Here is a 25874-nt window from a genome sequence, read left to right as displayed (position 1 = left end):
TGTTCCTGGTGGAGGGAAATAGTGTGTGGCTGAAATCTCTGGCTTTGAGTGCCTAGGTTTGAGTCCTTGCTCTACCACTTGGTTGCATTACTTTGGGGAAGGTTACTGACTTCCACTAATTCAGTTTCCACAGCTGAGGATAATAATAGTGCCTACCTCAGAGTTTTTTGAAGATTAGATGAAATAATGTATGTATTAAATGTTAGCTAATGCAAAGATAATTATAAATAAGTATAATTTATTATTATAATAACATAGTTGTATGTAATGAATTAAGTAGTTGTGTTGAAGCTCAATACTGGGAATGAAATTCTCTAGTTTGCTCAAAACAAGTAAATATTACCAGTATTGTTATTGTTACTATCACTTGAGCCACAAAAAATAAGTCACGTTCTTTCCTTTTTTTCTTGTGACAGACTTTAAAATATCTGTAAGCAGCTTTCACTTCCACCACCCCTGCACCACAGTCTCATGTTTCCTACTTAAGGATGTTTAGTTCTTTGACCTCGACAAAGCTCTAATTATAATTCCTTGTAGTGTACATCTGTTGTTTCTGCTATCCAATATCTGTTCACCCTTACCTTGGTAACAGATGTCTGGATTTTCCTTTGGGGAACTATCCCCCTCCTCCACTCTTTATCTTGGGTTTCTTTTGGTTGGTTCTATATCTGATATCAAAGGAAGCATGTGGTCTAGGAATAAACCTATTACAAGCCCTTAGCAGTAGTGATTGGCTTAGGAAAGGGCATATGATGTTACCCAGGCCATTCATCTCCAGTCAGAGCTAGTCCTTTTATTATTGTCCAGGACTTGAATCTTGGAAGGCTTTGGAGCTCCTGTAGTCATTCACAGAGGGAGACCCTTCTGAGGATAGAATTAACAAAGAGGAAGTGAAACCCAGGAATGGAAAGAGAAAAACTAGATTTAGGTATCATTGTTGATACCTAAGCTACTTGTTGGTACCTGTAGCTACTTTTTTAAATGAGCCAATAAATTCTTTTTTGCAGAAGCCAATGTGAGTTGAGTTTTCTGTTACTTACAGTTAAAAGAATCATAGCCTATATATACACAGTATTCCAAGTAGGGATTGAATAGGGCACAATAGAGCAAAACCATATCTCTTTGATTTTAGACTCAAGTTCTGGTATTTTGATACTATATCACAAATCTGATCATATCAGTTCCTGCTTAAAATCCCCACAGTGGCTTTGCATTGCTGTTAGGATAAGGACAAAACATGGTCTCCAAAGTGCTGTGTTATCTGACTTGTATGTCATTTCCCACCATATACCTCCTTGTGTCTCTTTTCTAATCATACTGGTCTCTTTTCAACTTCTTATATTTGTTGTGCCATAAATGTTTTGCACATGCTGTTCCTTCTGCATGGAATACTTCCTTCCCTCTCCTGTTTGTCTAGTTAACCTCCAGCTCATTCTTCAAATAACAACTTAATCATTGCTTTCTCAGGGAAGCCTGTTTTGAGTATATTAACTAGACTTAATTTCCTTAATTTATGTATTTTTATATTCCATGTCCATAGTCTTCATAGAACTTGCCATTGTCTATATCTCTTTGTATGAGTTTTTGTCCCCGTCTCTAGACTGTAAGCTTCATGAGGGCAAGACCTGTGCCTTAATTTTTGATCATCATTGTATTCATGCTGGCACAGTGTCTGGCACATAATTACATGTTAAATAAATATACTTTTTAAGTGAATGATCTTCTGACTTATTGGATCTCTGGTAACCAAAACTAATAAGTAGTATTTATATTTATATTTTTGTATATTTGGTTTTTTGAGCAAATATAAAACTTACTTTATGCTAGATTTTACCATTCATTCTATCTTGTTGAGATCTTTTGATTAAACATGCATTGCACTGTTTAATCCTCCATAAATTTAATCTGCACATAGTGTGGTCTTTATCCAAATCATTGATGTGAATATAGCCCTTTGTTAAGACATATAAGGCATTGTAATGCCCTTCTTATCCCAGAACCATAACTCTGTCTATATCTTCAATTGCATCACATACCAAACTATGAAGAGTTGGATTGAGAGTAGGACAGGGAAGGGAATAGGATATTCATACTTTTTACTCCATACACTTTTGTATGTTTGGATCGTTTTCAGTGAACATTTTTTACTTAAAAAAACAAAACACTAATGGAAACATCTTTCCTTTAAGGATTAGTGTATATTTCTTCTGTGGGCATTTCCAAATCTGCCAGCCTTATTTGATTTGTTCAAACCCCTAACCAGGAAATTCTTGGCCTTTTTTGGTTCATAGACCCTAAATGAAAATTTGATGCCCCCAGAAAATGTAGAAGTATTCACAAAATTTTGCATATTTCTAATTTATGTGGTTACTCCAGCATCTTATCAAGAACCTCTGTGAAAATATTTTTAAGTTTTAATTACTACAATTAACCATGCCCTGTTTTTTTTATATTTAGGTATTTATCATAATCCCCTACTAGATAGCTTCTCGAGGTAGGGGTTTTTTTTTTTCACATTCTGTGCAGTGTTGAGGACTGTGCCTTGTATTAGTTAGAAAATGACTAAGCGTTTTATTTTTCAAAGCCTTGTTTATATTATGAAGTACTTTTTATTATCTTTAGAAAATCTGATTGGGCTCACTAACTTGGAGAATTGTTTTGGCTTGTAGTGGAGGGAAAAAAACCATTTCCTTTGTCCTCTGAGGTTATGTGCCTGAGACCTGCAAATTAAACCGATAAAAAGATTAACAGGAGTAATAGTAGACAAATTTCATTTCATGTGATTTCATTTAATATTTATGTTCCTGGAGGTTTTCACAGAAAAAAAGATGAAGACCCAAATAGGTGGTTAGACATGGGGGCTTATATACTGTTTTAATCAAGAATGATACATTTGTGGAGAATTGACACAGCAAAGTAAAAGGGGTTTGGCCCTCTGGGAGTGGTAAATTGAGGGAAGGTAAATATATGGGAGGAACCAATAGAAGTTAAAGGTACTTTAGTAAGGTTTGTCTGTGCAGACCTATTTTGGTGTTGACTTTCTGTCTAAAATTATAATAGTTTTTCCTCCTCTTGGTATAGGAGAAGGGGAAGAGGAAGATAACAACTGGAAATTTATGGCCCATTTTTAGACAGACAAGGAGAGGGCAGAGAGCTTTTCTGTGTTTTCTGCTTATTAATTGCCCTCAGCTCAAAGCAATCCTTATGCACAGTGGCACACTTTGGCATGACATGTTCTGATACCCTTCACACTTTAAGGAATCCATCTGGATCTCCCCAAATTTCAAAAAACTAAAGTGTTAATTCTTTGATTACTTATCTTCAGAGAATGAAGTTTTCCTGTTAAGAGGTGAAAAGGAGAAGCTGGCCGAATTGCTCATTGAGCCATATTCTTGGGCAGCTTCTTTCAAGACCTGGATTTTCCTTAGTTCTGATCTTATTTGTAGGCCTTTCTTTTAAGGCTGAGTCCCAACCCTTCTCCCGCTCTGTTTGCCTGTTTACTGCTAAGATTCCTAAATGTATAATCTTTTTTTAAAATGAAATCTGCAATTTTGGGCTTATTTAAAAAATACAATTGTGTATATCCATCCATATTCCCCCCTTTTTAGGTCTTTTTCTCCTTTTCTTGGAGTGACCATTTTCAGAAGGTACTTAAAATGAAAATAGAATCTTTCAGAAATTGAGTGAGACTTGATATCTTCTAAACTTTCTATGAGCCCCCGGTATTTTGTCTGCAATATTTTAGCTGTTAGTGATCAAATGTTTCTAACTGTGCATTTTGTTTGGTTAGAATGTGCCTTTTTCAAGAAAAGTCTGTGGTTAACAGTAACTGATTAACTGGGCTGATTCTAAATAAGATACTTATTTTTCTAATAATAAAGCATTAAAAAACAGGAGGCACAGAAGGAAGAAATAGTGATTTGAAATTCCATCTAATGTTTGTAAATAAAATATTTGACAAGTTAATTTTTTAATAAAAATCATATTTAAGTACCTGAATATTAAAAAATCAGATTTTAGTTGTAGGTCTCTTTCCATCATGTATGTGTTTATTGCTTATGATTTAAGGTTTCTATTTGTACGGTTTGTCTTACAGTGTCAAAGTAGACAGCCTGTTCTCTGCTTTTTTAATCTTGTTACAGTTAATTGTAATGATGGAATCAATAGGTGATGGATACTAAGGTGATATAAAACTGGAGTTTTAAATATTACTCTTATTCCCCGAAAGATTGTGTATGATGAACATTGAAAGATTAAGATGATGAACATTAACTTAAAATTAATTTTCTAGTATCTCTCTGAAATAGTTGGAAATTATTAAGAGATCACAAAACCAGGGTTAAAAATACTAGACTGTTACTCATAATTAAGAATCCACTTTGAATCTTTTAGCTCTATTCATTGGGGATTAGAATTCTAAAATTTTAGACCTCTATTTCAGGATGCCATTAGCAACAGAGATTAAAGAATTGTTTACAAAATGAAGTGGAACATAAAGCTTTAAAGTCAGTGGAATGATTTGAATGCCTGATTTCTTGGGAAATTTGTCAAAGGGAAAAAACGACAGATCAAACTTTCTGAACAAATGTCCAATGACCCTGTGTCATCAAAAACATTCCAATGAAAAACTATTATAAACAAAATTGTTAGACATTTGCTGTTTCTTAGAGCTAGCTTGTTAATCTTAGACTAAATTTATGAAAAAGTTGGACTGTTTATTTATATGCTTTACTTATTTTGAATATGTTTTTACTATTTGAAATGATTACATTAATTTCTTGTATTTTCCCTTAAGTTAATCCTGTTTGGTTTTGGTGTTGTCAGCTTCTTGGTTAGGAATGCAACCTCCAATTAAAATATTTTTATGGTGAGAAAAAAATTTAACTTGATTGTGTGGTTTCTTGGGTTATTTATTTCACTACGTAACACTAACTTTTGGGTCTGGGAAGATGAAGAACTTAACCTTTTCACCATATTCCTCCTGTTCACTTTGGTATTCTATTTACTATGTACGTATTTTTAAAGGGGATTTTTTTAGAAGTTAAAATACGGGATGCATGTAGAAAGAAAGTTTTCTTTTTTTAATGGCAATGGTGTAAAACACTTAATCCAAATGTTAATTTTTGTATGTTGGTATTTTTGAATTAGATACTTGTTTTATTCTATGAGATTGGTAGTGTATAATTTAACAGTGTTGATAAATTATAGATATGTGTTCTATGTTTATATGAGGGTTTAATTTTTTTATGTTATGTGTGTTTTAACTGTGTGTATATAAATAACTTTTTTTAAAAGATGAAAATATGGCAGGATAGATCTGACAGCTGTATTCCAGACATTATATTTATAAAGCTAAAACTTCATCATGAGAAATAACTACTGTAATGAAGATCTTATATAACAATGATTTTTAAATGCTCAGTTGATAGTTTGTAAATTCCAATATAATAATAAAATTGTGACCTGGTCTTAGAGGTCTTTAAAATGGGATCATGTCAAGGTTAAAAATGGATAAGATTTATTGAATGATTTCTGTGTGCCAGGCACTGAGCTGTGTGCTTTAGGTGTATTATTTAATCTCCACTATAGCTCGTTCTATAGTAAAGCAAGACACAGAGATTAACCAGCTTGCCTAAGGTCATATAGCTTCTAAGTGGTTGAATCAGAATTTGCACCTGGCATTCATTCTTCACTGAGTTTTACTATTTATAGTTAATAAATGTTTAAAGTATATAGTATAGTTAAGTATTTAGCTCAATTAAACCTTAGGTCATTCAATTAATTTGAGACCCAGAATGGTAAGGTGGCTTGACTGAAAGTTGTGACAGTGCTTGGTCTAGATCATTTGGTTCTTTGGACTTTTAATCTGGTCCTCTTTTTTATGTGGAGACTCTACATTTATGATTTGTGGAATTGCTTAATCTTTGTCATTATCAGAGAGTAAATAAGGCTATATATGCTATAGTGTGTGCTGTGTACTAGATCAAGTGTATTACCTTTATTATTTAACACAATGGCATTGCATCAGGAGATATCTGTCAATGGATGAAAGTAAAATTTTCAAACAATTAACAATTTAGACCCACATTTCTATTGATTTTTCAAACTTTTTGTAGAAAAAGTCCTTTAAAACATAGATATTTTAAATATTTAAAGCAGAAAAAAGAATAGGAATTATGATTATGTGAGCAGTCTCCAAAAGTGAATGAATTTCATTCTAAAAAGTCTTTGATAAGTCAGTTATTTGAAATTCATTTTTCTCTCCATAGAAACAAGTATATTAAACTTGGACATGAAATTTCTACCTGAGTCAGTAGCTTGAAGTAGTGTTCTCTTTCTGGCTGTTTTGGAGCCAACTCTGAATTGCAGAAGCTAGAAACCTGTTGGAGCTTTTAGATCCCCACTGCATATCTTTGCTGGGTATTCCAGTTCAGTGGTTTGGGATTTATTCCTTCATAGAATTCCTTGCTTTACTACCAAAATTCTGAAGTGGTGACTTTTGAGGGATTTTTGTGGTGATAGTTTTGGCATGCGCCAGGGGCTGAGATGTCAAAGCAATCCATGAAAGTGTGTATTAACCAGAACGAAGTATGACAGTGATATTTTAGACCAGTATTGTTCAGTAGAAATGTTCTGTCGTTGCATTCTCCAATGCAGTAGCCTCCATCCACATGTGGCTTTGAGCATTTGAAATGTGGCTTTGAAATTGAGGAACTGAATTTTAAATTTTATTTAATTTTAATTAATTTAAACTTAAGTTGTCCTATGTCATTAGTGACCATTGTATCACACTGTGCTGCTTTAAGCTGAAATGTTCTAATGCACCTGAGGTTTTCCAACTTCTTCAGTTTGCAAGTGTATCCATTCAGGTTCCTAACTACTATGGTCCTCAGGCTTTTGAAGTAGGGTATCTTAAAGTCCTCTCTGTTGTTATAGGCAGTGGATATCTTGTTCATACAGATGGATCTTCATTAATTGAGTATTTGTAAATCAAATTCTAATTCTGGAGTTTTGCTAAGACATATTTATATGATCACTTAACAAATTAATATATGACTCTCATGGGCTGTGTAATTGTGTCTCTTAAAAATACTCTCTATCTTGGTACTAGTAGATCCTTAACACTACCCAGAATTCTCATGTATTTATCTACTTAACATATACATAAGACTGATTTTAGCTTAGGGACAAGCTACAGCTATTCAAATAATTGAATAGTCAGACCTCATAACTTGGTAAATTCAGTTAAACACAAGATTCATTAGAATCTCTTGTGATAGTAGTAGTTCAGCTCTTTACAGCAATAACTTACAAAGTTAAAATAATAATTTTCCCTACTGTGGACTAATTCATTCCAAATAACTTGGAAATTAAAAAGCAGTTTTTGTCAGCCAGAGGGTAAAGAGGAATGTGAAGACTGAATTACCTATGCATCTCAGTGTTTTATGTTTCTGCTGTTGAATTTTTGACATTTTTGCTTTATAACTGAACATTTAAAAAAAAATATGTTTTATAAAATTTGTGCAGCTGTGTATATGTGAATCCAGATTCTTTTTTAAAATAAGGCAATTCAGATGTTTTTGAAAAATAATGTTTATTCGAATGCATTTGTTTTTTAAGTCCAAAGAATTATCAACATACTAGATTATAAATTTCTGAAGTCAAGGACTAACTCATCTTTGTTTTTTCCCTAGAACTTAGCACATTATCTTGAATACAGAGGCAATGAGTAATTTTTTAATAAATTAATCTCTGATCAAATGTATTCAACTGATTTTCTTTTCCTTTTAAGTTCTTTGATAAAAACCTAGAAATATAAAAACTAACATTTAAAATTATGGGTTTTTTAATGTAAATAATATCTGGAATGTGAATAAATAACAGTTAAAGATTAATGTCACTTAGCATTTGAAAATTCAGACTTACTAAAATAATGTTATGAGGTGATTACTTCTGCAAAAAGATGCTTTTAAAAAATTGTGTAATTTAATAATTCAGACTTCTTCAAGTGGTAAGTGCTTAATAAAATCATTTTACTTACTAAATTTTTGTTCATTCAGAAATGAACCAATTATGTAAAGTGAGTTATAGGTATATGTCAAACATCAAACATAAAAATTGGGCTTTTTATAGAAAAAAATTAAATATGGTGTACATCTAATTTAAGAAGATCCACTCTAATACTAGGTATCTTTATTTTATAGGAAGGAAAACTGAGATATAACTTGCTGCCTTGTTTTGGAGTCACATGGTGAGTTTGGAGATTAAAATTAGATCCAAGAATCTCTGAATCCCAAGTTTCATGTTTCAATATTTGGCATTACTTAAAGTGACTCATAAAATTGATTGATATCATGTGTCAGTACTTAGGTGACAATTTACAGAAAGCCAACTCTGCACCTTGATGGGCGACAACCCTTTTCAACCAAAAAGTAAGTGTTGCTGCCATGACTGATACTAATATCTGTTGCTTTTGTACTTATAACTATGCTTCCAGAGAAAGGATGAGAGGCAGGCACATTTTCTTAAAGACAAAAACATTAAAATTGTTAACAGATGGTCACATAAAAACAATATAAATTAAAAAGTAAGTAAAGTAGAAATGAAGTGTTTTCTCCCTATGCCCAGTGATAACTGCTATTGTCAGTTTGGTATACACAGTCACATATGCTACTTCTATGGACAGACAAAAAATCATAATTTCTACAAAAAAATCATAAAGCTTTGTGTGTCTTTTTAACATTTTTCTCAAGAATTTATCCTGGGTATATTGACAGTAGCATTGTCCTGTTAAAATGAATGAGGAAGACCATTGTCTTCTATATTAGTTTGCTAAGGTTGCCATAACAAAGTACCATAGACTGGGTGGCTTAAACAACAGAAATTAATTTTCTCACAGTTCTGGAAGCTAGAAGTACAAAATCAAGGTGTTGGCAGGATTGGTTCCTTTGAGGGCCTTGAGGGAAGAATCTATTCCAGGCCTTTCTCCATGGCATATAGATAGCCACCTGCTTCTTATGTCTTTAGATGATTTTAGTCAAGCATGTACTTGTGTCCTCATCTCTCCTGTTAAGGACACCAGTCATTGGATTAGTGCCCGCCCTAGCAAACATAAAGACCCTGCCTCCAAACAGTCACATTGTGAGGTACTGGCAGTGAGGACTTTAACATAGGGATTTTGGGGAAACACATTTCAGCCCATAAGATATACCAATGGGAAATAAATGATTCCTTTATTATCAGTATACAATGAGTTTCCCTAATTTAAAAAAATGAGAGATTGCCTGACTTTGTCTAGTTTCCTAGTCCATACATGATTATATAGTATGTGCTTATTGCTAATCTAGTGTCTAGAGGGAAATATGCTTTAAGAAGTTTGGCTTTGGACATATAATAATTACATATATATACATATATATATATATATTTTTTTTTTTTTGGTATCATTAATGTACAATTACTTGAACATTATGGTTACTAGACTCCCCCTATTATTAAGTCCCCACCACATACCCCATTACATTCCCTGTCCATCGGCGTAGTAACATGCTATAGAATCTTTCCTTGTCTTCTCTGTGTTACACTGCCGTTCCCATGTCCTCCCCCACCCCCCGCTACGTTATGTTTGGTAATCGTAATGCCCCTTTTTCCCCCTTATCCCTCCCTTCCCACCCATCCTCCCCAATCCCTTTCCCTTTGGTAACTGTTAGTGCATTCTTGGGTTCTGTGAGTCTGCTGCTGTTTTGTTCCTTCCGTTTTTTTCTTTGTTGTTATACTCCACAGATGAGTGAAATCATTTGATACTTGTCTTTCTCTGCCTGGCTTATTTCACTGAGCATAATACCCTCTAGCTCCATCCATAGACATATAATAATATTTTTAATATCTGACTTGAATAACTAATTAGTAAAACAGTATTCTTTAGAAAAGAAAGGGATCAATTCGTGATGTTGATGAAGTTTGAGAAAATGGAAAGGTTTTTTGTTTTTTGTTTTTTGGTAGGTGGACTACTTGAACATTTAAAAAATGTTAGGGCAGGAAATGATTTATAACATACTTTTATAGAAGAGAAAATGTGTTTAAATTTATAAGAGAATTACACCCTTGATAAGGTATTTCTTTTTTTATGCCATCCCTAAAACATTGTTTTGAGTAGTATCTTTTGAGACCATGGTAGAACACTCTCAATTTTGAATCAAAAATGGAAGTGGCATTACTTTAATGTAGTAAAAAATTACCTTTAGAAATGACTGTATTTAAATGATAAATTGAAGATTTTATTGTCTATTGTTTTTTCTTTTGTAGTCTTTCCCATCTCATTTCATGTCTATTTAAGCACCACTTACATCTATCTCCATTGCTATAACTTTAGGCCCTCAGTAGTATTTCTCTTTCTTCCCCTCCTTTTGCTCTCCCTTTCTTCTCCATCTCAGCTTAGAGAAATATAAGCATGTCATTAAAGCAGTATATGTGCAATACAGGCAAAAAGCAATATATGCGCAGTGTATGCCAGAAGTCAACCTGAAAAGACTTTAAATGGCTTTACCCCAGTTTCTTGAAGTCCTTATGTACATGTGTATTTGTGCTGTGTGTTGCATAATCAATTTAACCACTTAATATCCTGTCACGAGGCTTCTTGCTTACAGCCACCCCTTCCTTCCCTCCAAGTATCTCCCAGTATAATTATTATCTCAATTTTTTGTTAAATCTGTATTTGGTTTATTGTTGTTAACAACTATTTGATCAATAAATATGAGAGATGCCCTCACAAAAAATATATATAAATATATATATATATATATATATATATTTATAAACACACTTCCAATTGTAAAATAAATAAGTAACCGGGATGTAATGTATAGCATAAGGAATATAGTCAAAATATTGTAACAACTTGGTATGGTGATAGCTGGTACTTAGAATTATCATGTATATAAATGTTGAATCACTGTGTTGTACACCTGAAACTAATGTAATGTAATACTGTGTGTCAACTACCCTTCAATAAAAAAATAAAAAATAAAAAAAATAAAAAAAATAAAAAAATAATCTGTATTTGGTATTTTCATTACAGTAACTATAAAATACTGTTCAGTGAAAAGCATAATATGCTATTATACATAGAATAGCATGAAGGGATGCATTTCTTTTTACTTTTTTTTTATTTCTTTCTTTTGGTTTATCCAGCAATTAATGCTTTTCATGTTCTTTTATTTGCTAAGGTTTAATAAAATCTATAGCAGTCTTCCCACACCTTTAGTAGCCTTTCTGTTAAATTTTCTAAACAGTAAAACTCATCAAGTAGTCTAAAAGTTTACATTTTAGTCTTTTTTTTTTTTCGGTTTCCCAGAGACCTTTCTCCTGAAATATTGTTCTCCTGATCTAGTCTGGACAGGTTGTTCTCCAGGCCTACTGAACTTCTGTTGATTTGGGGTTTTGTATTGTGTTGAATGCCATATTCTCTACATCCTGTATCATCCTCTTTGTTAAGCTTCATGCTTTGGTGGACTTTGTAGTAGCTTTCTGAGGACGGGTACAGGGAAGTAAATCTTGGTGTGATGTTGCTGGTTTTTACTCTCACACTTGATGAAAAACTTGACTGGGTATAGAGTTATAGATTGAAAAATAATTTTGCTAAGAATTTTTAAAGTATTATTCTACTGTCTCCAGTTTCTGTTCTTACTCTTACTTGTATATGATTTCTTTCAGGCCCTCCCTACTCTGCTTTCCCTGGCAGATTTGAGGATATTCTCTTTATCTCTTTTGTTCTGACATTTCATGATGATAATGTCTTTCTGTAACTTTTTTCTTGATCATTGTGCTGGGTACTGGGGCCTTCCAATCCAGAGATTTATGTTTTCTGAGTTAGGAAATTTTCTTGCATTATTTCTTTGATAACCTACCTTGCTTTTTCTCTATTCTCTTTCTGTAAAACTTAAGTTAATGTTGTACCTTTGAAATTGATTTTCTAACAATCTTGTGTCCTCTATTTAGTTTATATATTTGTGTATGTGTGTGTGTGTGTGTGTGTGTGTGTGTGTGTTGTCTGTTCTCTCTTCTACCTCTTGGGACATTTTCATTTTTGTAAAACTGAATTCCACAATTTGGCCATCATTTTAATCCTATTTTTTGTTTTCTGAATATTACTTTTTATAACACTTTTTCTTGTCTTATATCAATATGCTAATTATATTGTCTTTAATATTTTTATTGCTCTCTGGATTATCTCTTTTCCTTAGGATTCTTTATCTGTTTTATTGATTTGGTCTAAAAGGAGATTTTCCTAAAATTTCTGGTCCTTATTGATTGTCCATTCATATGTAAGAATGAGGTACTAAAATGCCTCATAGGAGCTCTGTATTTGGTCAGAATTTCTAGGAGGGTGCTATTTACTGGGTATTCTTTGGTCTCTTTTTTTCAGGTGAGAAATATATAATTTGATGGAGTAAGCCTCAATTCTGTCATTTTTTTTCTAGCACCTCATCCTAAGCAAACTGAATTTGGTTCAGTTTTTCTACTATATCTCCCACCTGTTGCCTCTTATTCTTAGTTATCTCTTTTGTTAATACTTTTTTTTTTTGTAGATAATGGTTAAGTATAATCCTTTTTGTAGATATAATCATATTCCAGGCATGTGACTGAAGCTTACTTTGTTTCTAAATATTCTGTTCACTGTAATAACTACTGTCAATCATTATCTGTCAATCAGTCATCTCTAGTTTATATTTTAGAGTCAGCTCTGAGTTTCTCACTGTTGCTACCATATACCAATTACAAATATCAATTCCGAAATTGCTATTCAGATCATTAATGTAGATTTTACATACTACACCGTGTATTATAAAAGATGTATTTATTCTTGAAAATAAGGTTTTCTTCTCTCCTTTTGAAAATCAGATAATTCAAAAATGGCAGAACTCTTTATGGAATGTGAAGAGGAGGAATTGGAACCATGGCAGAAGAAAGTGAAAGAGGTTGAGGAGGATGATGATGAGCCCATCTTTGTTGGAGAGATACCAGGTTCCAAACCAGCAATTTCCAGTAAGCATTTTTTCTAGTAAAGCCAGATTGTATAAGATACTGTTTCTAATGGACAAAACCTGTGAAACTGTCTTATAGGTACTTAAGTCCTTGCTCCTCTTTAAGGAGTTGAAGACGACAGATTAGATGGGAGATGAGTTAGAATTTTAGAATTAGGGTGGGGGTGTGATTGGGGATTTGAGGAAGGAAATTAGAGGATAAAATACCAGGTGGGAGAAAAACAAACAGGCCAAGATTAGCTGGTGGCATTGGAGGTCTTTTGATACTGGAAATCATAATTTTAAGTGGAGCCAAATAACCTATTTATCTGTTTGATCATTTATCTTTTTTTTTTTTTTTTCATTTAAACCCAGAAGTAGAGAAATGGAAGGGTTTAGAATACTTTGCTTAAAATGTCAGAACATACTAAATAAGTTTGTGTTAGTCTCAGATAAGGGCTCTCATATCCAGGCAGCTGCCTCATTGCAGTGTCATCCATACGTAGCTACAAAATGTATAGGCAGTGAAAGATTGTGCAGTCTCTGGCTTGTATGCCAGGAGAGGCTATAGCTTCTGAGCACACCCATCTTCCTGCAACCTGCATTTATGTTTATGAAAGAAAAGGACACTGTCTACATCCACTGTACTTTAATGATATAGCAATTAATTAACACTTAAATTCTTTATGGCTTTCTAGTAGAACACTTTGGTGCTTTACTGGATTGATTGTTAGAATTCCATTAGAGTAATTGGATTTGACATTGTTACACTGTTAAATACCAATGACAGTTTTTAAAAATGTCCACTCAAAAACAGAACTGCAGAGAAATAGCACATATGTTTCAGGGGAAAAAGAGAAAATAGATCCTTTTTCATTGCATTTTCGTGTTTGTTTGCTTGTTTAAGACAGGAGAATTTATCAAAGATATAGCCAGCATATTAGTGTTTTCTTAAAAAGTGTGATTAAGGCACTACTTTTATATTTTCTGAAAGTCTAGTTCTTCTATTGCCCCTAAACTTGTCAGAGCACTTTTATTCGGTTTTATCAGAGGGAGAATAATTTAACCAATTGAATTCTCAATACCATTCATTTCCTGTGGCAGTTTTATAATCTCTCTTGGAGGTTTTTAAGTGGAGTGCCACTTGATTATAAACTGAACTAGGCATGTTGGCATGCTTGTTGATCATACTGGAACATAATTATATATTCTCTTACTGTTTCTAGTCATTGTGATAATTTTATACTGGAATATTACTGTATTGCAAAATTATTACTCAAATTCTTTTGCTGAAATCATGATGCTTTAGATTCAAGTTGAATTTATACTGATTGAACTGTTAACAGTATTCAACTAGAACGGTGTATATTAGTTTTTAAATAATTCTGCTGAAAGGGAGATTGACCCCAGTAGAATTTCTTTCTGAACTGTTAAAATGCAGAATTTAAATGATTTTGTTTTTGTGTAAGCCATAAAATATTTTAACATGAAATATGAGTTAGATGTTTATATAGAACTGCCAGAAAGGAAGGTTAAAAACATGTTTCATAGTCTACAACCACCAAAAAGCACTTTAGCATTAGTTCTTTAATAGTTTGAATAAATACTTGAATTTCTGAATGAAAATGGTATCAGGTTGTTTGAGCAGATTTTTCTCCTGTAAGGCATGTGTAGTGCTTAGGTATGGAGCACTGCATTATTGCCATTATGAGAAAACAGTCCTACTTTTTTGTGACCCTTTATAGAATTTTTTTATGGGATCTGGTTCTTTGTTACTATGAGGAGAAAAAATAGGAAATTTTTATGAGGTTTGGTAGTAGTGCTTTCACCTTTTTTTGACCAACAATTATAAGCAAATTCCCCACTCTTCCAAATTTTAATTTGATTATTGGATAGCCTAGAAGTTATAGAGTCACATGATGCTAGAATTAGGAACTTTAAAATCATCCTGAAAGTCATATTAGGCTCAGATTGATTTCCCTTTACATTATGAGATACTTTGGTAAACTATAGGTTCATTTTATCCTCCAACCTTGTAGTTCCCATTTCAGAACTCAAGAGTGGTGATGCAGATAATCCAGTGAGCCCCTTGTAGTGATACTTTAAGCCTTTTCAGAGTGTTTTAATAGGTTATGGGAGTTGGACAAGGGTTTGATTTTGAATATTAAGAACCTGAGTGTATCTACAGCCCTATCATCATTGAATGAAAGACATAATGCTTCAATTTTCAGTGTTTATCTATGTATTTTTAGAAAATTTTGCCAATTATGTAGACTATTTCTTTGCTATTCAGAAGGTTCAACTTACATGTAGTCAAATTTATCAGTCTTTTACTTTTGGATTTTGAGTACAGTTTGAAAAGTTGTTCTTATTCTGTAAAAGAACTAAGGCTCGTAATCTTGTTTCATTAGTAAATAAAGATATATATGTTTCAAATTAACTTATTTTCAGTCAGTGATAATTTATATACTCCTTTCAGGAATCTGTTTTCAATTCATGATTTCTGTTCTCTTAATATATATGTCATTCAAACAATGAGTTTTAAAATAAATATAATTTTTTGTAGATATTTTGAATAGAGTAAACCCCAGCTCATATTCAAGGGGAATAAAGAATGGTGCACTCAGTCGAGGTATAGTATTATTTTACTATTTTAATTTTAAAGTAAATTATTTTGATATCATCGATTATTTAGAAATATATTCAATATATTGTGTAATTTTAAAATACAGGTGTTACTGCTGCATTCAAGCCTACAAATCAACACTACACGAACCCAACATCAAATCCAGTGGCTGCCTCACCAGTAAATTTTCATCCTGAATCTAGATCTTCAGATAGTTCTGTTATTGTTCAGCCTTTGTCCAAACCTGTAAGTGTTTCTGAAACTACACCGTCAGCTCAGGGATACCTTGGATATTGCTTATTAATATTAACCACACCAGTTAATGTTCTGGACCGTCATGGGTAGGTCATCCAATAGAAGCATAATGCATTAGAAAATGCCACCATCTTTATGATAGCTCACCCAGTTCCCACAGTAATAACTGCAAAAGCTGCCCAACCTGTTCTTAAATCAGGTAATATGCTTAAATTAGATAGGTGCAGTATTGAAAACTGTACTATCAAAACAGTAGTATAAGTATAATCAGTAATGAATATTGCATAATGGCAAATTACTTAAGATTGTAAACTGGGCCTAGTTTTTCTTATTTCCTAATTGGGAAAATTGTTTAGGGGCTGTCATAGCTTTTTAATCTGAAACATAGTTTAGAAAACTCTTAACAAAAAGTAATAGTTAATAGTTATTGAGCTGTTAATATATACCACTTTGTGCTAAATGCTCTGTGTAAACTAATCTCATTTAATTCTTAAACATCCCTGTGAACTAGCCTATTACTCGTGTTTTATAGTTGAGAAAATTGAGGCTCACAGAGCTTAAATAATTTACTCAAGGTCACACAGCTCAAGTGATGGATCTGGGATTTCAATCCAGACTAACCCATAGTTTGTATGTACTTGCATACATATATACATACATGCTGTGTAAAAATATGTACTTTAAGAAAAACAGAAGCTTTGCCTTAGGGCAACAGTTTTCAAAGTGTAGTCTTCAGTGCCTTGTGATTCCCCTGACTGTTTCATGGATTTGAGAGTCAAAACTATTGTCGTAATAATTAAAGACACTATTTGCTTTTTTCACTGTATGAAAATTTGCACTGATGATACAAAAGCATTGGAGGGTAAACTGCTGATGCCTTGGTATGAATCAAGATAGTGGTACCAGGCTATACTAGTAGCTTTTATTTAGTCACCACCACACACTCACAATAAAAAATAGTCCAGTCGTATGCAATTTCCTTGATAAAATGTTATTGTGTTAAATCTCTACCTTTGGATATGTATCTTTTAAAAATATTTTGTGTGCTAAAATACATATAAAGCACTTCTGTGTCTAACGTATGACGTTTGCTTGAGGAAAAGCACTTGTGTGATTGAATTGTGAGCTAAACTACCCACTTTTTAAAAATAGAAGACCATTTTTACTTGAAAGAATGACTGGCACACCATGGTGTATTATTTATTTTTATGTATCAGTATTAACACAAAGTTCATGGTTTAAAACCATGTATATTTTTTATCTCACAGTTTCTGTGAGTCAGGAGTCAGGTTATGGCTTAGCTGGATCCTCTAGTTCAGAGTCTACATTCAAGGTGTGGGCTGTGAGGTTGCATTTTCTTCTGAAGTTTGGGGAAGTATCCATTTTTAAGTTCTCATGATTATTGGCAGCATTCAGTTCTTAAGGGTTGTCAGACTGAGAGTCTCACTATTTTACTGGCTTTTGGTTTGCCTGGTGGGTCTTCTGAAATGCTTCTTGCCATGTAAGAGAGAAGCCTTAGCAATGATGGCGTTGTAATCTTATGTAATGTAATCACATATACAAAATCATGTATAGCCTGTCACCTTTGCTGTCTTCTATTGGTAGAAACAATAGAACAAAACATGTCTTGTCCATACTCAAAAGAGAGATGATCACACAGGACGTAAACACCGTGGGTTGGAATCACATGTCTGTCCACCACACATAGTGAGGTGGTCATTTAGTCTTGGTTATTTGGCAGATGTTTCCTCAAAATTGAACAAAGTACACCATCACTAAAGGAAAACAACTGATAGTATTTCTTGCCAGTGATAAAAATTAAGCTTTCAAGCAAAAATTGGAATTCTGGAAGACTTGTATTTGTCTCCACGATCCTGACTGCTTCCCAATACTTAAAGACTTTTCTGATGGTAGTATTATTATTAAATATGATTTTTTGGTATTGTATAATGAACTCTGTCAGCATTTGGAAGATTTATATAATTAAAAGAAACCAGTATTTTTCAAAAAACCATTATATGATGTTACAAAATCATGCATGGATAAAAGATCCATTCAAAGTGTAAAATAGACCAATAGATTTTAATATAACAAAGTGGAAGAAGTTCAGTGATACGGACTCAGATTCCACATTATAACACACCTTTAAGAAAACTATCAGCTGGTGAGTTTTGGTATAGTATCAAAAAAGTATATCCACAGTTATCCTAAATTGCTGCTAAAATACCCCCTTTTTCAACTAAATATCTTTATGAAGCCAGATTTTCTTTATTTTTCAATCAAGATAATATGTTACAACAGTCTGAAAGCAGAAGCAGAAATAAGACTACAGCAGTTTTTGATTAAGCTAGACCTTAAAGAGCTTTGCAGAAATGGAAAACAATGCCACTCTTCACTAGTTTTTTGTTTACTTGCAAAGTAGTCACTTTTCATAAAAATGTTATTTATATTAAACTAATGGATTTATTATTATTTAAAATAAAATTAATAAATATTTTTAACTTTTTCTGTTTTTAATTTCTAACATGGTAAATATCAGTAGATACAACTCAGCTAAATAAAAACTCTTTTGGGTCCTCAGTAATTTTTAAGTGTATAAAGCAAACCAAGAAGTTAGAGTACTAAGACAGTTACCCAAAATGTAAAGATTCTTTGCTATTAGTTGGAATCTAATTGATCAGTAGTTTTTTTTTTCACTTATCATAAGCTATTTGGCATTGGACTTGGAGAAATAGTAAATTTTCCCTAAAATATTTGTTCTTCTAACAAAAATGGTAAACAGCTACCAAAGCACTTTGAGGACAAAGGAAGCATCTACCAAATACTTTTACTATGAATAATCCACTTTTCCTACATTTCATATCATATTATCAATATAAACTATAGATCTGTTAGCACTAAAAATTGATATTTTGAGGTAGTATCTTTCATAGAAGAGTTATTAAATTTAACTTTACATAAAAATGAAAAAGAAGGCTATAGACTTTATAATCTATGACTAAATAAATTCAACTCCCACTTATATTTTCATATCATAAAAAATAAGAATATTTTTGGGTAAACATCCTTTTCCCTGCCCCTTAATCTTCTGTGGTTTCAGCAATCTGAAGTTAATAATTAATAGTGATAAAAGCCCTAGTCCAGGGCTAAGTTTAAAACTTAGATTGAAATAAGAGACTTGAATGATGATTCTGCCTTGTTCTTAAGCATTGTCTAAACCTCCTGAGCCTCATTTTCTTCATTTCTAAAATGAGAGATTTTATCAAGATCAGTGACTCTTAATCTTGGATCTTAAGGTTCCCAGGCTATTTCTAATGTTTCAAAAGATGAAAAGCTACCCAAAACTTAGATCCCTTGATATTATTTGGAATCAGATTAACTCAGTGCTTTACTCATGCTTTTCATAAGATGTTTGGCATTTGGGGAGTAGAAAACTGGAAAAAGAAACTTCATTATTTAATTCAGTTTGATAGACAAAAATCTTTCCAGCATTGGAACCAGGGAGGAAAAAAATTAACAAAGTGAATGGTGGTGTCTTTGGTGTTGTAAAAGTTCAAAACTAGAGCTTTATCTAACTCAGAATGTTTTATTTCTGGGCATGGTTTTTAATTCAAAGCACCTCAGTTTGTGGTTCCCAATCTTGGAGAGATTTTGCCAATCGGTCTGGGTGGGTTTTGGAAGTGACATATTGTTAAAAAAACCCTCCAAGTGATTGGTATGTGTAGTCAAAGTTAAGAATAATGGAGATACATTTTGGAATGAATTGCAAATCCTATAAAAGAGCATTTGCTATGAATTTTTGAAGCCACTGCCTTTAATAAATTAAAATTGTAGTTTTTCATTGTCATATCTTGAGTGTGTGTGTGAGAGAGAGTTTATTTTTCATGGAATGTCTCTATGCACTGTCTATACTACAACATCTTTTTTCAGATCTCTTTTAGGTAGCAGGGATATAAGTTATAAAGTCAGCTTAAGGGTGTAGGCTCTGTAATCAGACACACCGGGTTTATTATAATTATACCTCCATCACTAACAGGGCTAGCTGTGCTGGGAACCTTACCTGATTTATACTCCATATTTATAAAATGGAATTACAATATTAAATCTTTATTAGTAATATAATAACCACTTGATTTAATATATACATATACCATAAAGTGCAAGTACATTTAAAATACAACTGTGGCTTTTATTTAAGTTTGAAAGATGAATAACTTGAAGCTCAGGAGTGACTTGTCCGAGGTTACATATAGTTAAATAAATGTGCAGATCTTCTGAATCTCAGTATACTACCTATTCTACCCTTACTATTATATTTGATACCTTTCTGAACTGTTTCATGAGAAATTAAAAATACCCTGTTGGAGAATTATTTTAGCCAGTTATTGTTGAATAACATGTGCCTGCTTTCTGAAATTGTAGTGCCTAATTAACCAGAGTTGTTCTTAAGAAAGTTTTTAAGTATTTAACAGTATTCACTTCGTATTTGTGTTGAAGAACTATTTTGGAAAATGGAAGTAAATGTTTTCCATTTTTTTAAGTGCAAATTTTTGGAGAAAATATTTATCTTGATGTGACTATGCTTGGTTTCATTTAAGTCATATGGCATTGCTAATTTTTTTGTGCTGCATGTTAAGACTCAAATGCAGGTATCTGCCTGATAGGCCTTAAATTCTAGGAGTGGTTTGGGTTACTTCAATGCCTATTCCTGTGACTTCTTTTTTTTTTAAGCAACAACATTCAATCATTTAGTCACAAATGGGCAATTTGTGCAGGGTATGGTGAGGAAGGCTTATCTCTTTTTAATTAAAAAAAAATTTTTTATTAAGGTATTATTGATATACACTCTTATGAAGGTTTCACATGAAAAAACAATGTGGTTACTACATTTACCTGTATTATCAAGTCCCCCCCACCCATACCCCAATGCAGACACTGTCCATCAGTGTAGTAAGATGCCACAGATTCACTATTTGCCTTCTCTGTGCTACACTGTGTTCCCCGTGATCCCCCACACCATGTGTACTAAACATAATATCCCTCAATCCTCTTCTACCTCCCTCCCCACCAGACCACCCACACTCCTCACTGTTGGTAACCACTAGTTCCTTCTTGGAGTCTCTTGAGTCTGCTGCTATTTTGTTCCTTCAGTTTTGCTTCATTGTTATACTCCACAAATGAAGAAAATCATTTGGCATTTTTCTTTCTCCACCTGGCTTATTTCACTGAGCATAATATACTCCAGCTACAGCCATGTTGTTGCAAATGGTAGGATTTGTTTCTTATGGCTAAATAGTATTCCACTGTGTATATGTACCACCTCTTCTTTATCCACTTATCTACTCATGGACACTTAGGTTGCTTCCATATCTTTGCTATTGTAAAAAGTGCTGTGATAAATATAGGGGTGCATATGTCTTTTTGAATCTCAGAAGTTGTATTCTTTGGGTAAATTCCAAGGAGTGGGAATCCTGGGTCAAATGGTATTTCTATTTTTAGTTTTTTGAGAAACCTCCATACTGCTTTCCACAATGGTTGAACTAGTTTACATTCCCACCAGTAGTGTAGGAGGGTTCCCCTTTCTCTGCATCCTCGCCAGCATTTTTTGTTCTTAGTCTTTTCGATACCGGCCATCTTTATTGGTGTGAGGTGATATCTTATTGTGGTTTTAATTTGCATTTCCCTGCTGATTAGTGATGATGAGCATCTTTTTATGTGTCTGTTGGCCATCTGAATTTCTTTGGAGAAGTGTCTGTTCAGATCCTCTGCCCATTTTTTTTTTTTTTTTTTTTTTAGATAATTATTTTTTATTGAAGGGTAGTTGACACACAGTACATTACATTAGTTTCAGGTGTACAACATAGTGATTCAACATTCATATACATGACAATTCTAGGTACCAGCTATCACCATACCAAGCTGTTACAATATCTTGACTATATTCATTACATCCTGGTTACTTATTATTTTACCATTGGAAGTGTATACTTTTTTTTTTTTTTTTTTTGTGAGGGCATCTCTCATATTTATTGATCAAATGGTTGTTAACAACAATAAAATTCTGTATAGGGGAGTCAATGCTCAATGCACAATCATTAATCCACCCCAAGCCTAATTTTCATCAGTCTCCAATCTTCTGAGGCATAACAAACAAGTTCTTACATGGAGAACAAATTCTTACATAATGAATAAGTTACATAGTGAACAGTACAAGGGCAGTCATCACAGAAACTTTCGGTTTTGCTCATGCATTATGAACTATAAACAGTCAGTTCAAATATGAATATGCATTTGGTTTTTATACTTGATTTATATGTGGATACCACATTTCTCTCTTTATTATTTTTAATAAAATGCTGAAGTGGCAGGTAGATACAAGATAAAGGTAGAAAACATAGTTTAGTGTTGTAAGAGAGCAAATGTAGATGATCAGGTGTGTGCCTGTAGACTATGTGTTCATCCAAGCTAGACAAGGGCAATAAAACATCCACGTATGCAGAAGATTTCTCTCAGAACAGAGGGAGTGAGGTTCTAAGCCTCACCTCTGTTGATCCCCAATTTCTCACCTGATGACCCCCCTGCGACTGTGCCTGTCTTAGGTTGTTCTTCCCTTGAGGAATCTTACCCGTCTCTGGCTAACCAGTCATCTTCTGGGGCCATACAGGGAAATGTAAAGTTGGTAAGTGAGAGAGAAGCCTTATTGTTTGAAATGGTTAGCTTTTTACTTCTTTGCATATTTATGCCCTGTAGCTTCTATGCCCAGCATTTGTCTTGAGGTATCTTTACCACTTGGAAGAATTATGATACTCGGTAAATTTGATATGAGGCACGAATTCTATTTAAGGGTTGTAATTAGGAAGGAAGAAGAAAAGCTATAGAAGTAGCAGATGGAAGAAAACATGGGAAGATTGATTATTTCTTTGACATATCTTCTTGTAGAGTAACTTCAGCATGTATAGGTTTTAAGCTACTACTTAAATTGCGCACACACATTAACATAATAGGAGTATAGTTACATAACCAAAGCATACCTGTAATTACCAGCCATCTCCAGTGAAACCAAGAAAATCAGTTAGGCACCTTAGGCATTTGTGAAAACTTACCTATGATATGATGGATATTGTCCAACTGAACTTGAACAGTCTGAGAGAAATCAGACAAATTAAAACAACCCATTCCTGGGGAATGTTCACATCCCTTATGTTCTTTTAACAGTAAATAGTCAGTAGTTGTAAGATTTTGGAGCGCTACAATTTGCACTTCTCCTAATTCTTGATTGAGTTCCAACAGTATAGATCCAGTCAAATTTGTTGTTTTACTGTATGCACAGGCCAGCTTAGATATCTCCTTCCTCATTCCCATGGCAAGTCCAGGAACTGGTGGGATGGGTGCATCTACAGCTGTAGCAGTGCGTGGATCTTTGTTGGGGTTTCTTGATGATCATCTTCTGGCATGAGTCTTCCAGAGAGTGCTGATGTTGGAAGTTCTTTTTCATATCGTATCTTAGTTCATTTTCGGGGTAGCCCAATTAGGCTTTGATCCTCTGTATAAACACAAACAGACCCTTTGCCTACACTTTTATATGCTCTTTATACTTTTGTGTAGAACTCATTGGAGGTTACCACACAGGAACTGCCCTTTTTTTTTTTTTTTTTTTTTGGTATCACTAATCTACACTTACTTGATGAATATTATGTTTACTAGGCTCTCCCCTATACCAGGTACCCCCTATAAACCCCTTTACAGTCACTGTCCATCAGCATAGCAAAATGTTGTAGAATCACTACTTGCCTTCTCTGTGTTGTACAGCCCTCCCCTTTCTCCTATCCCCCCATGCATGCTAATCTTAATACCCCCCTACTTCTCCCCCCCACTTATCCCTCCCTATCCACCCATCCTCCCCAGTCCCTTTCCCTTTGGTACCTGTTAGTCCGTTCTTGAGTTCTCTGATTCTGCTGCTGTTTTGTTTCTTCAGTTTTTCCTTTGTTCTTATATTCCACAGATAAGTGAAATCATTTGGTATTTCTCTTTCTCCGCTTGGCTTGTTTCACTGAGCATAATACCCTCCAGCTCCATCCGTGTTGCTGCAAATGGTTGGATTTGCCCTTTTCTTATGGCTGAGTAGTATTCCATTGTGTATATGTACCACATCTTCTTTATCCGTTCATCTATCGATGGACATTTAGGTTGCTTCCAATTCTTGGCTATTGTAAATAGTGCTGCGATAAACATAGGGGTGCACTGATCTTTCTCATACTTGATTGCTGCATTCTTAGGGTAAATTCCTAGGAGTGCAATTCCTGGGTCAAATGATAGGTCTGTTTTGAGCATTTTGATGTACCTCCATACTGCTTTCCACAATGGTTGAACTAACTTACATTCCCACCAGCAGTGTAGGAGGGTTCCCCTTTCTCCACAGCCTTGCCAACATTTGTTGTTGTTTGTCTTTTGGATGGCAGCCATCCTTACTGGTGTGAGGTGATACCTCATTGTAGTTTTAATTTGCATTTCTCTGATAATTAGCGATGTGGAGCATCTTTTCATGTGTCTGTTGGCCATCTGTATTTCTTTTTTGGAGAACTGTCTGTTCAGTTCCTCTGCCCATTTTTTAATTGGGTTATTTGTTTTTTGTTTGTTGAGCCTCTGCCCATTTTTTTCATTTGGTTATTTGCCTTTTGGGTGTTGAGGCATGTAAGTTCTTTATGTATTTTGGATGTTAACCCCTTGTCAGATATGTCATTTACAAATATATTCTCCCATACTGTCGGGTGCCTTTTGTTCTGTTGATGGTGTCCTTTGCCGTACAGACACCTTTTAGTTTGATGTAGTCCCATGAGTTCATTTTTACTTTTGTTTCCCTTTCTCGTGGAGATGTGTTCAGGAAGAAGTTGCTAATGCTTATATTCAGTAGATTTTTCCCTGTGTTGTCTTCTAAGAGTCTTATGGTTTCATGACGTACATTCAGGTCTTTGATCCATTTCGAGTTTACTTTTGTGTATGGGGTTAAACAGTTACACAGTAATCCAGTTTCATTCTCTTGCCTATAGCTGTCCAGTTTTGCCAACACCAGATGTTGAAGAGGCTGTCAGTTCCCCATTGTATGTCCATGGCTTCTTTATCATATATTAATTGACCATATATGGTTGGGTTTATACCAGGGCTCTCTAGTCTTTTCCATTGGTCTATGGGTCTGTTCTTGTGCCAGTACCAAATTGTCTTGACTACTCTGGCTTTGTAGTAGAGCTCAAAGTTGGGGAGCATAATCCCCCCAGCTTTATTCTTCCTTCTCAGGATTTCTTTAGCTATTCGGGGTCTTTTGTGCTTCCATATGAATTTTAGAATGATTTTCTCTAGTTCGTTGAAGAATACTGTTGGTATTTTGATGGGGATTGCATTGAATCTGTAGATTGCTTTAGGCAGGTTGGCCATTTTGACAATATTAATTCTTCCTATCCATGAGCATGGGATGTTTTTCCATTTATTGGTATCTTCTTTAATTTGTCTCATGAGTGTCTTGTAGTTTTCCGAGTATAGGTCTTTCACTTCCTTGGTTAGGTTTATTCCTAGGTATTTTATTCTTTTTGATGCAACTGTGAATGGAATTGTTTTCCTGATTTCTCTCTCTGCTAGTTCATTGTTAGTGTATAGGAATGCCACAGATTTCTGCATATTAATTTTGTATCCTGCAACTTTGCTGAATTCAGATATTAGATCTAGTAGTTTTGGAGTGGATTCTTAAGGGTTTTTTATGTACAATATCATGTCATCTACAAACAGGGACAGTTTAACTTCTTCCTTGCCAATCTGGATGCCTTTTATTTCTTTGTGTTGTCTGATTGCTGTGCTTAGGACCTCCAGTACTATGTTGAATAGAAGTGGGGAGAGTGGGCATCGTTGTCTTGTTCCCTATCTTAAAGGAAAAGCTTTCAGCTTCTCGCTGTTAAGTATAATGTTGGCTGTGGGTTTGTCGT

The 25874-nt window shown here is 33.9% G+C and overlaps 1 protein-coding gene across 8 annotated transcripts in view; it reads left to right on the top strand.

The window, feature by feature from the left end:
- Positions 1 to 25874, top strand: part of ZNF280D (zinc finger protein 280D) — a 298762-nt gene that overhangs the window by 179924 nt on the left and 92964 nt on the right. For 5 of the 8 annotated variants that reach the window (XM_057488837.1, XM_036929705.2, XM_036929699.2 and 2 more), the window contains 5 exons: positions 8205 to 8251; positions 8364 to 8432; positions 12901 to 13044; positions 15589 to 15654; positions 15755 to 15894. In XM_057488837.1, coding sequence (XP_057344820.1) covers positions 8405 to 8432; positions 12901 to 13044; positions 15589 to 15654; positions 15755 to 15894 — 378 coding nt within the window. In that variant the 5' untranslated portion in view covers positions 8205 to 8251; positions 8364 to 8404. The remainder of the gene's footprint in view (positions 1 to 8204; positions 8252 to 8363; positions 8433 to 12900; positions 13045 to 15588; positions 15655 to 15754; positions 15895 to 25874) is intronic. The other 3 variants (XM_057488838.1, XM_036929701.2, XM_036929703.2) reach the window with 2 other exon arrangements.

The sequence above is a fragment of the Manis pentadactyla genome, chromosome 11, assembly GCF_030020395.1.
Source record: "Manis pentadactyla isolate mManPen7 chromosome 11, mManPen7.hap1, whole genome shotgun sequence".
NCBI lineage: Eukaryota > Metazoa > Chordata > Mammalia > Pholidota > Manidae > Manis > Manis pentadactyla.
This window is presented reverse-complemented; position numbering and strand designations above follow the sequence as displayed.